The sequence below is a fragment of the Heteronotia binoei genome, chromosome 1 (assembly GCF_032191835.1).
Source record: "Heteronotia binoei isolate CCM8104 ecotype False Entrance Well chromosome 1, APGP_CSIRO_Hbin_v1, whole genome shotgun sequence".
In the NCBI taxonomy this organism is placed as follows: domain Eukaryota; kingdom Metazoa; phylum Chordata; class Lepidosauria; order Squamata; family Gekkonidae; genus Heteronotia; species Heteronotia binoei.
Window position 1 is genome coordinate 249,301,849 of NC_083223.1, and position 15,105 is coordinate 249,316,953.

At 41.9% G+C, this 15,105-nt stretch overlaps 2 protein-coding genes across 5 annotated transcripts in view; both read right to left on the reverse strand.

Annotated features, from left to right (window-relative positions):
- Positions 1–12,640, reverse strand: part of DPF2 (double PHD fingers 2) — a 40,130-nt gene extending 27,490 nt beyond the window's left edge. For all 4 annotated transcript variants that reach the window (XM_060251726.1, XM_060251718.1, XM_060251710.1 and 1 more), the window contains exons 1-4: positions 12,484–12,640; positions 9,172–9,332; positions 8,467–8,574; positions 1,025–1,188 (exon numbers count right to left, since the gene is read on the reverse strand). In XM_060251726.1, the coding sequence (XP_060107709.1) occupies positions 1,025–1,188; positions 8,467–8,574; positions 9,172–9,332; positions 12,484–12,638 (588 nt within the window). In that variant the 5' untranslated portion in view covers positions 12,639–12,640. The remainder of the gene's footprint in view (positions 1–1,024; positions 1,189–8,466; positions 8,575–9,171; positions 9,333–12,483) is intronic.
- Positions 1–15,105, reverse strand: part of RELA (RELA proto-oncogene, NF-kB subunit) — a 542,238-nt gene that overhangs the window by 407,384 nt on the left and 119,749 nt on the right. The gene's annotated exons all lie outside the window — the stretch shown is intronic.

A 15,105-nucleotide genomic window follows, 5' to 3' on the forward strand; every position in this document is an offset into this window, starting at 1 on the left:
TCTAACAGCACCACTCGCATGCAGCACATCTACCAGAAAACAGAGAGGCTGAAAGCAGCTGAATTTCTCAGGAAGGATAAAAGGATGAGCAGGGATTAGTGGTCATAATCACTGTTTAGAAAGCTTGGCCACTTGGAAAACCTGGCGCATAGCATTTCGTAGCTTTGGTGATGGAAATAACTGCCTGCCTATTAAAAAGGAACGTTATTTATGTTTATGAGCAGCCAATCCTTGAGAAAGCAAAGCCTGCCAGATTTTCATGATTACAACTGGACCGCCCTCTAGTTAGCCATGAACATATTCTTGATGAAGGAGGATGCATGCAAACTATCCACAGAAAATGAGAGAAGTCATCTGAAAAGGGAGAAAGTATCAAGTGATTTTTAAAGGGTGCAAGAAGTGTACACTGTACTGCAAGAATGAACAAATGGCCTATATCCTACCATAACACTGACCAACAATTGAAGCCTTTTCTCCAGGAAAGAGCCACGTAAGTCAGAGGAAGGCTCCTTCCTCAAGCTGGAGAAACTTCCTCTAGCCTAGGGCCGGCCACACATCTGCACTTTGCACTTACTGTGATGCAGGCAATAGGAAATGCATGATGAATGGAAGATGTTTCCTTATATTAACCCACCACAACAGATGGATCCAACACTCCACAACCCTTCCTAGTGGGAAGGCCTCACGTAGCCTCGATCCCCAACTTTCTTGGTTAGCATACCAGATATGTTACTCCACATAAATATTAGGGAATCCCAGGAGCATTTCCACTGCTCTGGAAACATGGAAACTCAAGACAAAAACATGACAAAAACAAGAACCAAAAAGGAAGAGTTCAGGCAACGAGAACCAGGAGACATCTCAGCTGATCACCTTCTTTCAGGTGAAGTTTTCTCCCTTCTGCTGCCCCCAACAATAAAACAGAGAAATACATTTAAACCACATCTTAACAGAGTAGCTTTATGAATTTTACCATGAAGCCCCCTCTTGAAACAGAAGGGAGACTGCCCTCTCACAGCCCTACCTTACGAGCACGGCTGTTGGCAACGGGAAACTCGCCAAGGCTGTCTTCATCAGTCCGAGGGTCAGGCAGGCTGCGTTTCTCAAGAGGGTCCGTCCTCAGGAGGGCTTCCAGGCTGCTACCATCCTGAGAGATCAGGCCATCTTTCTTTAGGGTCTGTTCAGTGTCTGCAAAAGAGAAGTCCCAGAGAGGCAACAAGCTTAACCTACTGCTGCAAGAACAGGACCCTGTGCCGCCATAACAGCTAACAGAAGCTATCAGGAGCTAGCGTGCAGCTTCACCAGAGACAGGAAGTGCTACTTACCACCAACAAGTATAGACACACACACAGGAGCAGAGGGAAAGGAGCTGTGAATGGTAGAGCTAGAAGGTTATGAAATGCAAGGTCTGTGACATTTCCATGCAAAGCTCAAATGTATGCAAGATGAGAGCAGTGTCCATTCACAACAGCTGTACTTAGGAGCACCATCTTCCTCATTTTGCTATGCTGATTTATGCAGCTGTTCCATTAGTACAGCAGAAGCTACGAAGGTGATATTATCACAGGTTCAGACTGAGTTATGCCTAGAAATGTCACAGCCATTTCAAAGCCTTTGTTTCCTTTCTACTGGCATATATCATACACACCAATCAAGGACAATACTCTGCGTATCTGACATAGCACAAAAGCTTCTGCTGTGATCAACCAAGTCTCTCAGGTGTCACTCTTGGCTGCTTTTGTAGAATGGGCAGTATGTGAGAATCTCAAAATGCAGTGGGGGGAGGGAGATTGAGCTAGAGCAGTATTTCTTCAACCTAGATGGCCCAGGCTAGACCAATCTCATCAGACCTCAGAAGCTAAGCAAGGTCAGCCCTGGTTAGTACTTGGATGGGCAAGCTCAGGGTTGGTATGCAGAGGCAGGCAACAGCAAACCACTTTTGTTTATCTCTTGCCTTGAAAACTCCAAGGGGCACCTTCCACCATCAGAGCAGCATTCCTCAACCTGTGAGTCTCAACTGCAAAGTGGGTTTCGGAGAGTCCCTACACTGTTGTAATTTTAGTGATCTGTGAATGCTCTGTTTTTTTTAAGTAGGTCACCGTACTATAAAGGTTATAGTATATAAAGCTAAAGGATAACACTAGGAGACTGAGTTTGAAACCTTCTACCTTCAAGGAATCATTTCCACTAATTCTCCTATGAAGGAAACCCTGGCCTGTGGCAAAGGAATCTGGAAACTGATGTCAAGCGAGGTTATGCAGAGTGCTGGCCAAAAGCATGGTTGGCTTCACTTGCACTGGACATGAATGGACATATGAAACTGCCTTATACTGAATCAGACCCTGGGTCCATCAAAGTCAGTATTGTCTACTCAGACTGGCAGCGGCTCTCCAGGGCCTCAAGCTGAGGTTTTTCACGCCTACTTGCCTGGACCCTTTTTAGCTGGAGATGCCGGGGATTGAACCCGGGACCTGCTGCTTACCAAGCAGATCCTCTATCACTGAGCAACTGCTCTTGAGCGAAACAGCTCTGAGAGAATTTGTGGCTGACCCAAGGCCATTCCAGCAGGTGCAAGTGGAGGGCGTGACCTAGGACATATCAATATTTCCTTCCGACTACACATTGAAGGGGATAGGATTCAAGTGGTAGCCAGGCCAGTTTTCAGGGAAGTTGACAGTTCCTGATCTGATAAGCATCGCCGGAGATTCTGGAAACATGCCTCAGCACTGCAAGAGTCTTGTTATATTAAGCTCCAAGAATAACACCTGAAAGTTATTAGGTGGGCCAAGCCAGAACAATCACATGATGCAGAGGGGCTGCAACAGGAACCTCCATCCCCAGAGGACCTGTGGGGAGCCTGAGAACTTCCAAGACAAAGTATAAGGCATGCTTATTATGGAGGGCAGGGCTCAAATACGGCTTTGAAACCCATTTTCATGATCACATTAAGGGCCTCTCCTCCTTTTTTGAAGTGCATCATCTTACGCAAAGACCTCTGCAATGTTATTTCTAACAAGATCACCACACACCTGACACCATTCAAACACAGGGCAAGGATGTACCCAGGATGTAAAAGTATAAGCTGGAAGACGGAAAGAAGAGGTGTGGTTGTTGGTATAGTTGGCCCTTAGACTAGTCAAAAAAACTAACCAAATATTATTAAAGTAACATCATTAGAACACTCACTAATACAGGTATGCCGATTTTGGAATCCCACTGGTTTCTGTTATTTTTAATCTTTCCGTCACTGGTAATTAACTGGATTTATTCATGTTCTTTATAAGGTGTTATTACTGCTACTGTTATCCGTAAGTATTGCTAATAAACAGTGTTTTACAAATCTTTCAATCACAATCACAATGGGAATTACAAAACAATTTTAAAGAGGCTGTGAAACAATGAAGGGAATTCTGAAAGGTTATTATTGTTAATAAAGGTATGCAATATTTCTATAAATGTGAATGATTCACTGAATAGTTCCTCTCATTAACCTTTACTGACTTTTAGTGAAAGTCAGTGTGATGCAATGAATAAGAGGATCGGACCAGTATATGGGAGACTCCGGTTCGAATCCCCACTCATGCCATGGAAGCCTGCCGGGTGAACTTGGGCCAATCACACACTCTCAGACTGATTTACCTCACAGGATTGTTGTAAGGATAAAATGGAGGAGGAAGAGAATGCTGTAAGCAGGTTTGGATCCCCCACTGGGGAGAAATATGGGGTATACATTAAAGTAGGGGTCCCCAACCCCCGGTCTGTGGTCTATTAGCAACCAGGCCGTGAGTTGTATAATTATTTCATTATATATTACAATGTAGTAGTAGTAGTAGTAGTAGTAATAATAATAATAATAATAATAATAATAATAATAAGATAAAAAAGGCATTAGATTTATATCCTGCCCTCTACTCTGAATTTCAGAGTCTCAAAGCAGCTCACAATTTCCTTTACCTTTCTCCCCCACAACAGACACCTTGTGAGGTGGGGCTGAGAGAGCTCTCCCCAGAAGCTGCCCTTTCAAGGATAACTCTGCGAGAGCCATGGCTGACCCAAGGCCACTCCAGCAGCTGCAAGTGGAGGAGTGGGGAATCAAACCCGGTTCTCCCAGATAAGAGTCCGCACACTTAACCACCACACCAAACTAATCAAAATAAAGTGCACAATTCTATCATCACAAAACCATCAACCCCCACCCCCCAACCTCCGGTCTGTGGAAAAAATGTCTTCCACAAAACCGGTCCCTGGTGCTAAAAAGGTTGGGGACCACTGCATTAAAGAATTACTTAAATCCTGGAACACCAAGATTAGTCTATGGTTTCAAAAAAGTTTTAAAGAAATTAAAATACAAACAACACAAAGGAACAGCCCCTACTAAAAGCCAGAAGTGAGCTTTGAGATGCAGATGTGCTAACTACACAGGAGGCAAACTATTCCTGTTTGGAGATGTCTGCACTATAGAATAAGGGGAAGCTTTGCTGTGCTTCTGAGTCTGCCCCTGACAGCTGCAAATTCTCCTTCTTGATCTCATTAACAAATGAAACTGCAAAGGTAAGCTGTCACCTACACAATGCCGTTCTTTGCTTGGTAGAACAACAGACTGGAATAAACCAAAAGGCAATCCACTGACAAGATCTGATTAGTCCATAAGGTTCACTTGGCTATCCTTATTACTAAAAGCCACTTCCAAATATTCGGGTACGGTCGTCTGGCAGAACTTCCCTCTTGTTCAGTGTCACTTGCCATAGCCATACCATGTTCAGCAACAACATACAAAAGAGCATCCAGCATGCTTTGCTTCTAGACTTCCCAAAAGCTTCTCACTGGCCATGTCCAATGTTAGAAACAAATTACTGGGCTAGAAGTTTATTTGGCTTGGATCATTCAAGGCAATTTATCCGGGAAAAGGCCAGCAGCCTACCATTCACCCAACACACTAGTGTTCCAAGGTGTTGACTACAACTGGAAAACTATACAAGGTGCCTGCTTGTACTGGACTGAACATTATATTGCTTCTAGAAGATGCTCAAGCTCTGGCAAACTCTGGAAAGGTTTTTCCAGGCTGTTCCTATTTAAAGTTTTACAAAAAAGAGACTGTGGAAATGCATTTTTAAATTGGATTGTAAGTATTTATATCCATCAACATGCCAGAATCCTAGTAAATGGTTCCTTATCAGGAAAAATTGAGATCACCAAGGGAACCTGACAAGGATGCCCAATATTACCTCTGTTATTTATTTTAGCAATGGAAATAACAACAAATAAAATCAGACAAGACAACAGGATTAATGGAATAAAGGAAGATAAGGAAGAATATAAGATGAAAAGCTATGCTGATGATGTTGTCATAATGGTGATGAAACCAAATATCTCTCTGAAATACACAATGGAATAACAAGTTTTGGAACACACTCTGGATATAAACTGAACAAAAAGAAAACCAAGATAATCTTATTAAATACAAGAAATGTAGAACAAGAAGAAATACAGAAACTAACTGGATGCCTTGCTAGCAAAAAATCAATAAAATATTTGGTCATCGATATAACAGTACAAAGTAAAAATCTACATAAAGATATTATCAAAACAGTTTGGGCAAGTATCACTGAAGATTTACAAAGATGAGACAAACTGAAAATCTCATGGCTAGGTAGCATCTCTGCCATTCAAATGAATGTTTTACCAAGACTGACTGTTTTCTTTCAAATGCCTCCAGCTGACATAGGGAAAAAAATGTAAAAAAAAATGGTAGAAAGCTATAAACAAATTTATATGGAATGGAAAGAAACCACAAGATTTAAAATAATGCAGGATGAGAAAAAGACAGGAGGTCTGGTGGTACCAAATATCAGAATATATTGTCAAGCAGCAGCATTAGTCTGGATATCAGAATGGATTATAAACTCAGAAAGGAATATTAAATTGGAAACAGCAGATACAAAGGAAGGAATGCAGAACTTCTTATGGATCAAGAAGTCATTAAAAAACAAGATGGTTGTCATAACCTGAGGGACAGATTGTTGAGAATATGGTTTCAATGCAAAAACAGAATAAGCCCACCCACTTCACTAATGACATCCCCAATCAACATATATTGTGATGTAAGTACCAGGAGAAAAAAATGATCATCTAACCTATGATTAAAAGACAAGGGAAAATAAAATATTGGTAAGACGTACAAAACGAAGGAAAGAATATTCAATGGTTGACATACCATCAAATAGTATCAAAATACAAAGGACTAATAGCTAAAGAAGGAAGCCATCTAAATAGCTAAAGAAGGAAGACAGAAAACAACCCATGAACAACTGATTACAGGCGACCTAAAGCATCTATTAGGAAAAATATATAAAATGCTATTGTAATATTTAACAGAAGCAGAACGAGTGAAGGACTATATGATTAAATGGATGAAAAACTTCAGAGAGAATGTCTCTATGAGCCAGTGGGAAAATTTATGGACAAAAGAAATTAAACTTACTGAATCCCAAATGCTAAGGGAGAACTAGTACAAAACTAGTACAAAAAACTTTCTCCAGTAGAACACGGCACTTGAGCCCGAAAGATTCTACAAACCCTAATAGTACAAAATGTTTTTAGATGGTGCATTTCACCTAAAGAAATTGTGAAAGCTAACAAGAGATATAATGCTAGATGTTTGTAATGCAAAAGTACAGATGCAAACATTCTATCATATGTAGTGATCTTGCAATAAAGGCAAAAAAATTGGATAAAGATCCATGAAGAAATACAAAGGACATTAAAAGTCAACTCTCCGATGAATTAAAAAAACATGTGACAATATATTACCATATAATATATTAAGAACCTACAGTGAACTATTTGAATACAGCATCAGCAGCAAGAGTGGCAAATGCACCTAAATGGAAAGACAAAAAATGCCCAGAATTTACTGACAGGAAAAATAAACTGAGAATGCGACAATGGCAACGTTAACACCCTACTTGCATAGCACACCAGACTCAGAATTCTAAAAAAAAATGGAATGCATTTTTTGAAAACAGATCAAAATCTGGATTTAATCCTTTAAGGATTGAAATAAGAACAATACATTCCAGAATGATTCAAAGGCAGAACTAAGCAATATATGTCTAAAATGATATATGTCTATGATCAAACGTTAGATATGTTAAAACGAGGAAATGATAGAACACAGACTAAATAAAAGTATATAAGTAATCTGTATGTAATAAAGTAAGATCTGTTTGCCAATTCTGATAGATAAAAAATGTGGTTAGTTTATTTAACAAATATTATTATGAATGATGGTCTATCCCTTTTATTAATATTTATGCTTTTGCCAGTAGCCTACGTGAAAATGCAGTATTGTAGTATTTCTATCTTATTTTTCTCTGTTTGTTTGTATGTTTGTTAGTATAAAATTTTTAAAGATTTAAAGAAAAGGTAATTCCAAAGCCGGAAGCAACCACATAAAGTACAGAAGTGCCATTACTTAAAATTGCTGCATAAACGACAAAATAATGAGTTCTCAATTGCTACTACAGCAGCTGAAGAGATGCTGGGGAAAAATGAAGCATGCAAGACTCAAAAAATTGAAGTATGCAGGACCCAAATATCTACAGCCTTTGGATATTCAAAATATGATTCCTTGAATTCTTTTTTGAAGACAACAGATGCTCCTGAAACCCACTCCTGCCACTACAGTGACTCAACCAGACAGACAAAGTGCTTCTTTTTCTCAACACTCCCATCTCCAATCCCAGGTCAATGCCACTTTTGGCACCACAGTGAAGCCTTGGTGGCTTAAGAACATAAGAGAAGCCATGCTGGATCAGGCCAATGATTCATCTAGTCCAACACTCTATGCCACACAGTGGCCAAAAAAACCCAAGTGCCATCAGGAGGTTCACCAGTGGGCTCAGGACACTAGAAGCCCTCCCACTGTCCCCAGCCCACCCCTGCAAAGCACCAAGAATACAGAGCATCACTGCCCAAGACAGAGAGTTCCAACAATACACTTTAGCTAATAGCCACTGATGGACCTCTGCTCCATATGCTTATCCAAACCCCTCTTGAAGCTGTCTATGCTTGTAGCTGTCACCACCTCCCGTGGCAGTGAATTCCATGTGTTAATCACCCTTTGGGTGAAGAAGTACTTCCTTTTATCAGAACCCAACTGCTCAGCAATTTCATTGAATGTCCACAAGTTCTTGTATTGTGAAAAAGGGAGAAAAGTCCTCTCTACCTTCTCTATCCCATGCATAATCTTGTAAACCCCTATCATGTCACCCCTCAGTCGACGTTTCTCCAAGCTAAAGAGCCCCAAGAGTTTTAACCTTTCTTCATAGGGAAAGTGTTCCAACCCTTTAATCATTCTAGTTGCCCTTTTCTGCATTTTTTTCAATGCTAACTTTTTTGAGGTGCGGTGACCAGAATTGTACAGACAGTTCTGTGCAATTCTTGGAGACAAAGGAAAAGACATACCTGGTTTAATAGAAGGAAAGGAAAGCCTCGGGTCCTCAGGAGGATGAGCACGGCGTCTTTTCCTCCAGCGGCGAGCAGGGTAGGAATAGAGCTGTCCAGATGCCAAACCTTCCAGGGAATAAAAAGAGACAGAAAAACACTTCAGAAAAGCAGCACTAACATACCTCTTCAGAGCTCTATCCCTGGACACATCCTGATGACCCTTCCTTCATGCCTCTACAGAGTATTCCGCATTTCCATCATTCATCTGGGCCACTAATGATCCATAAAACTGTAAAGCAGGGGTGGCCAATGGTAGCTCTCCAGGTTTTTTTGCCTACAACTCCCATCAGCCCCAGCCATTGGCCATGTTGGCTGGGGTTGATGGGAGTTGTAGGCAAAAAACATCTGGAGAGCTACCATTGGCCACCCCTGCTGTAAAAGACTAACACAGGGCCCCACAAGTGATACCGTCCACATGGGTAACTTCCTCCAATGGATATGAGGGCTTCAACAGGAAAGAAGGTATTCGCCTGTCCCATACCTCCCAGATGAACTGTTAAAAGATACAGCAGCAATATTCAGTTGGGACCAAGAAGAGTGCTGCATGGATCTAAGTAAAATCCATTCTCTTCTTACAAAGTGCTCCCCACACAAGAAAACCATGCTGTGATCTGAAGGTCCCGGATTTCAAATGCTTAAAAAAAACCAACAGCTGCCCCCAACCTGGCCCCCTGTGCCGCTTCTCCATCCAGATGTAGCAGTTGCTCTGTGCCACCCCAGTCTGCGAGTCCAAGAACGGCAGCCGAACACTCCTCTCGGCACACAGTCGGGCATTGTAGTTGTGGCACTGTTCCATTGCGTCCTTGTAATACTGTTCACCAAGGCTGCAGAGTTGAAGAACCAAGCATTAGAAGAGACCTGGTCATACCAGAATCATCCATCAAGAACCAATGTAGCTGATCATACACTGGAAAAAATGGGCAGATGTGAATAAGATGCAATTCAACGAGGGTAAGTGCAGAATTCTACATCTGGGCAACCAAAATGAGAACCATACTGGATGGGAGGTACACTTCTGGGTAGCAGTGCGTGTGAACAAGATCCTTTTGAGGATCCTAGGCTTTCTTTTCCACTAAACCAGGTATGTTTTTTCCTTTTTCTCCAAGCCACCAGGGTTTTACTGTGTTTTCAAAAGTGGCACTGACCTGGGATTGGAGATGGACTGTAAGGTAAATATGAGAAGTCAGTGTGATGCAGCAACAAAAAAACCTAATATGGGGTGTATCAACAAAAGTATAACATCCAAATCACAAGATGTCATAGTCCTGCTAAACATCACATAGGTCAGGCCACACCTGAAATACTATGTGCAGTTCTAGAAGTCTCACTTCAAAAAAGATGTGGACAGATGCAAAAGAGAGTGACAAGACCAATCCCTACAACAAAAAGCTGAAGAGGGCCATGATTGTTCAGGGGGCAGGGAGCTGTTCCTGCTAGCAGCAGAGGATAGGATTCACAATAATAGGTTTAAATTACAGGTGGAAAGGTAGCAACTGGATAGTAGGAAAAACATTTCTACAGTAAGAGTAGTTCAACAGTGGAATTAGCTGCCTAGGGAGGTGGTAAGCTCCCCCTCGCTGGGGGTCTTCAAGCAGCAGCTGGATGAACCCTTATCAGAGATGCTTTAGGCTGATCCTACATTGAACAGGAGTTGGACTAGATAGCCTGTATGGCCCCTTCCAACTCTACGATTCTATTACTCCAGGCTCTCCACAAATAAAAAAAATTGTCTAGTAAGCTGTTTTGCAAAGAAATCTCTGGAGAACTAAAAATCATTTGCAGTACACAACCCAAGCATCAGAACCCAATATGTACCACTTTTCTGAAGGTATTAATCATATTTTACAGCCAACAGCTCTAAATGTGCAAGCTCAAAATTCTGGCTATGTCCTAATTTTAGATTTTCATTCTAAAAAGAACAGATGCATTAGTGGGGCAGGCTTTTTACACTACAGCATTTCATATTCAATCTATTAAGATGCAAAGGAAAAATAATATCCAATCGTATTCAATAACCTCCCTTAACAAATAGGTTTAGATGAAAAATTCTTATGAGGTAGGGAAAAGTGGGAAAATACACAGCTTGTATTCACATTCTTTTTTTAAAAATCTGCGGTGCAGCAGCAATGAAGGCTCCTTAATTGAATAGGGTATAATTACAGTAATTTCAGTGTTAAATCTTGCCACGCACAGTAGCTGAGGGAAGGGGAAATAGAAACTAATAGGCATCCACTTGCTCAAGAGAAAGAATTTTAGATCTCTTTTGCCAGAAAATAGAAGCAGAGGAATAGAAAGGGGAAAAGCAGACACTTAAACCAAGAAGCCCCTTTCATTTACAGTGTTTGGTATTCAGCCTGCCACTTACAAGTTCATGAAATCCAGAGAATACAAATCAGGAAGTTAAATCACTGGACTCTTAGGTGGTGTTGTAAATGGGGCATCACATGCAACTCCAGTCTCCCCTCCTTCCTTCAACCCCTGAGCAATAAGGCAGAGGGATTCCCCTTCCTTCACCACACTGGAATCTGGTTCCACTCTAGGATCATTCAATCTTGTCACTCACAGTGCTGATAGGGCATATTCTGCAATTATGTACAAGACTCAAGAGAATTCAGCAGACAGAGAAATCTTGTTTTGTCTGTATGCAGTGCTCATATCTCTTTTTCCCTCTTCCTTTAGATCACCTAAGATAGTCTCTTTCCTCTGTCCCAATTCATTCAGCATTCCTGACCCTCCCATCTTTTTGATTTCTATGAAGAGCCCTCTCCCAATCCCCTTTAAAAAATCTTTATGGGAAGATAGGTCTCCACCATGCTTTCTCCTTACCAGAACAGTGCTCTTTCTTTTGCATTCACTTCTGTCCAGTGAGACTTTACATATGGGGTGGAGAATGTAATTTTCTTTCCAACCCTTGTTCTGAGCTAGGGGGATGTGTTCCCCCTCCCATTCATTTTATGCCTCACTCTAACTTTGATGCTTGTTGTTTAATCATTTTTACAATTACTATTGATATGCCAATTATAAATGTATTGTTTTATGATGGTCTAGTTTTGTTATTGATTAGCACCTATTTTTATTGAATCTATAAGCTGCCTGGGGAACCATTCTTGGTCAAGAGTGTGGGTACAAATGTTTCAAATACACAAATTCCTGCCCAGTTTCTGGGTGTGTGTTTCTTCCTTTTTGTCCCCAACCACCTCCTGCAGAAACTTATGGGAGAAGTACTGGGGGAAGGGTCTGCCTCCCCCACAACCTTTCTTTCTGGAGATCGCAGGTGCTGTTCATTAATGACTTTTCCCCACCCCCTTTTTGGGGGGCATCTATGGTGGGTTCACTTTTATTCCCCCCTCCCTCTTTTGGGATATGGTGGATGAAGGCTCATTCTCCCCCTTGCCCTTTCTTTCAGATTTAATTTTTTCAACAGTGAGCGGTGTTTTTCCTTTCCCTCCCCTGCTACTGTTGTTCTAAAGGGGCAGGGGGAAGAAGCTACAGTTTTCCTCCTCATCCCCCGCCTTCTTGTAGGATATTAAGGGGTCGTTTCTCTTGCCTTCACCCACTTTTACCCAACTCTATCACAAGAGCGAAAACTCTACTTTTCTCACCAACCTGCCCGTTTCTGCATCTTGCATCTGATCCTTTTCTCATATCTTTTTGGGGATTTTTTTTTTTTTTACAGAGAGGCTCTCTTTCCCCCCACTTTCGAAACTCTGCGGCGAGAAGATTTTTTCGCTCCCTCCCCCCCCAAGCGTACGAGCTTAGCAAATTTTTCTTTAAGTAAAAAAAAAACTTCAACCCTGAACAATGAAAAGATTTAACAACCTCCCCCTCCCTTCTTCTCTCCCCAGCCCCTCCACCACCGAAAGAAGAATGGATTCTTCCTGACTGTCTTCCTGCGCGCGCGCTTCCAAAGGGTTCGGGCTGTACCACTCAAGCCCGGAGGGGGAAAACGGGGAGAAGAGCGAGAGTTCCACTCACAGCTTCACCACATTCTGTACCACCGCCGCCATCTTCCCCTCAGCTGCCTGGGCCGCGGACTGCTCGAGTGCGCACGCGCCGCTACGGCGTCCAAGCTGACATCGACTTACTTCTCGCTCCATAGACGTTTCGCTCTCGCCCAAGACAAGCCGCATGCGCACAAGTCCCACTAAACATGCGCAATGTAAAGTATGACCAAATCTCACACCCTTCCCGCCACTGCTGCCCTCAACATCGCAGTTACGCACGCGCAAAGAGGAAAGGCAATAAGGACCCCTGACGCCATAGACTTTGTCAAAGTTAGGCCAATTGCGCGTGCGTAAATATAATCCTACTCGCTCCCTAGAGCTAAGAAATTTCTCGGTTAGACGCTGCTTCAGAGAGTGAGAGCGCATGTATAACTTTTAAAATAAGTGTATCAGAAATGTGATAATGACGCATGAGGGGCTAAATGAGAAAAGGTTATCCTTGGTATATGTTAATTTACGCAATTTATGACGGGTTTCTCTAATTAAACGTAAATTTCTCCGTATATAGTAGAAAAGAGCAAGAGTCCGGACTCCGGTAGCACATTAAAGACTAACAAAATTTGTGGCAGGACTCTTTCCTGAATCACTGCTCGCTTCTTCAGATACAGCTACAAATGTGAGTCCATCATTTATTTATTTATTTATTTGTGGAATTTATATCCCGCCAAGGCAGGCTCGGGGCAGCTGTCCTATATATTGGAAAGTGGGGTGATTTCAGATGCCCAATGACATTATTTGCAGGCAAATGACAATAGAAGGTGTGATTGGATGAGGTGTCATTTGCCTGCTAATGTCATTGGGCATCTGAAATCACTTCACTTTCCACTATGTAGGATAGATGGACTCACATTCTAGCTGTACCTGAAGAAGTGAAGAGGAAAGCAGGAAAGCTTGGACCCTGCCACAAATTTTGTTAGTCTTTAAGGTACTACTGGACTCTTACTCTTTTCTACTGCTACAAACAGACTAACACAGCTACCCTATTTGTCCTTTGTTTAACCCAGACTTGTGAACAGTAGAGCAATTAACAGGCAGCCTTTATTACCTCTTATTGGTTTTCCACACAAATGCTATCCAGACCAAATGTTCTTTCAATTTGTTAATTTCACTATTTTTCCACTGGATTCTAACTTTGTACTACTTTGCATTCTGCCCACCAGCTATATGTAGCTCTGCTCACTACCCCATTCCATTGCCAGAATAAGTGTGCATGCATACAAAAGCTTACATTCTGAATAAAACTTCGTTGGTCTTAAAGGTGCTGCTGGACTCCTACTTTGTTCTATTGCTTCAGACCAACATGGTTGCCCACCTGGATCTATCTACCTGGAATGCACCACAGCTACCCATCTTGATCTTTCTCTGCATATCATTTGTTAACACTAGGAGAAGCCTAAACTCAGACCTCAGATGCTGACATATTTTTAAGTCAAGGATTTTTTTCTGGAAAAAGAGATGCCATGAACTTTTAAACATTTTAAAAAGAATTTTATTTCCATTAAGAGGTTCCAGAACTCCACATTCTCCCCCAGGAAACCCACCCACCCCCTTTTTATTAATAAAAGGATCTGTCCACCTTTCTGTGGCATGCTTCTTCCTCAGAAAAGTTAGATTCAAGTCCAGTAGCCCCTTAGAGACCAACACAATTTTCAGAGTAGAAGCTTTTCAAGAGTCAGAACTCCCTTCTTCAGAGAAAGGTTGCCTTTGGCAGGTATAACTCATGAGAAAATGAATTTGGTGGTGGAAAAGTGCTGTCAAGTCACAACTAATTTATGGCAATCCCATAAAGTTGTCAAGGCAAAAGACTTCATAGGTTGCTTGTCGCTGCCTCTACATAAAGACCCTTTACTTCCTCAGTGGTCTCCCATCCAAGTCCTAACCAGGGCCCATCCTACTTAGTTTCTGAGATACAAGACTGAGCTATCCTGAGGCACCTAGGTCAGGGCAATGAAACAAAGAGTCTCAAAATTGACCATTGGGTTTAGATTGATGATGAGGCTTGCAGTACCAAAAATTAATGGATTCATATCATCCTTGTGCAGATGACCCCCCCCCTCCATACACACACAAAATGTGGTATTTGCAATGGATGCAAAGGTTTACTCCTGAGAACCCAGCAAAGGCATCAGCACAGACTGGGATGATGGGAAGTATCCCTTCTCTTGAGGGCTTAACAGTTTCCTTTCTTTCATAAGAATCTGTGTGCTGTAGCGGTTATTAGAGTTTTGGACTTGGACCAAGGAGATTCCAGTTCCAATCCTTACTCTAACTCAAAAAGTTGCCGGCTGACTTTGGGCCAGTCACATCTTCTCAGCCAGACCTACCTCACAGGGTTTTTGTGGAGTGTATAAAATTAAGGAGTGGAGAATGATGTAACCTGCTTTGTTTCTCCATCTGGGAGAAAGGTGGGGTATATTGTTAGCTATAAATCAGATTTTAGCTATGGCTAGCCAAAAAATGATTACTTCATCTGGCATCGGTGCAGCTCTTTCTTGGCAGGAGGCAAAATTCATTCTTTATTCAAAGTACCAGTAAATAGTCATGAGAGCAGAGAGCTCTAGAATGGGCAAACAAACAAGCAGGGGTGGAGGTT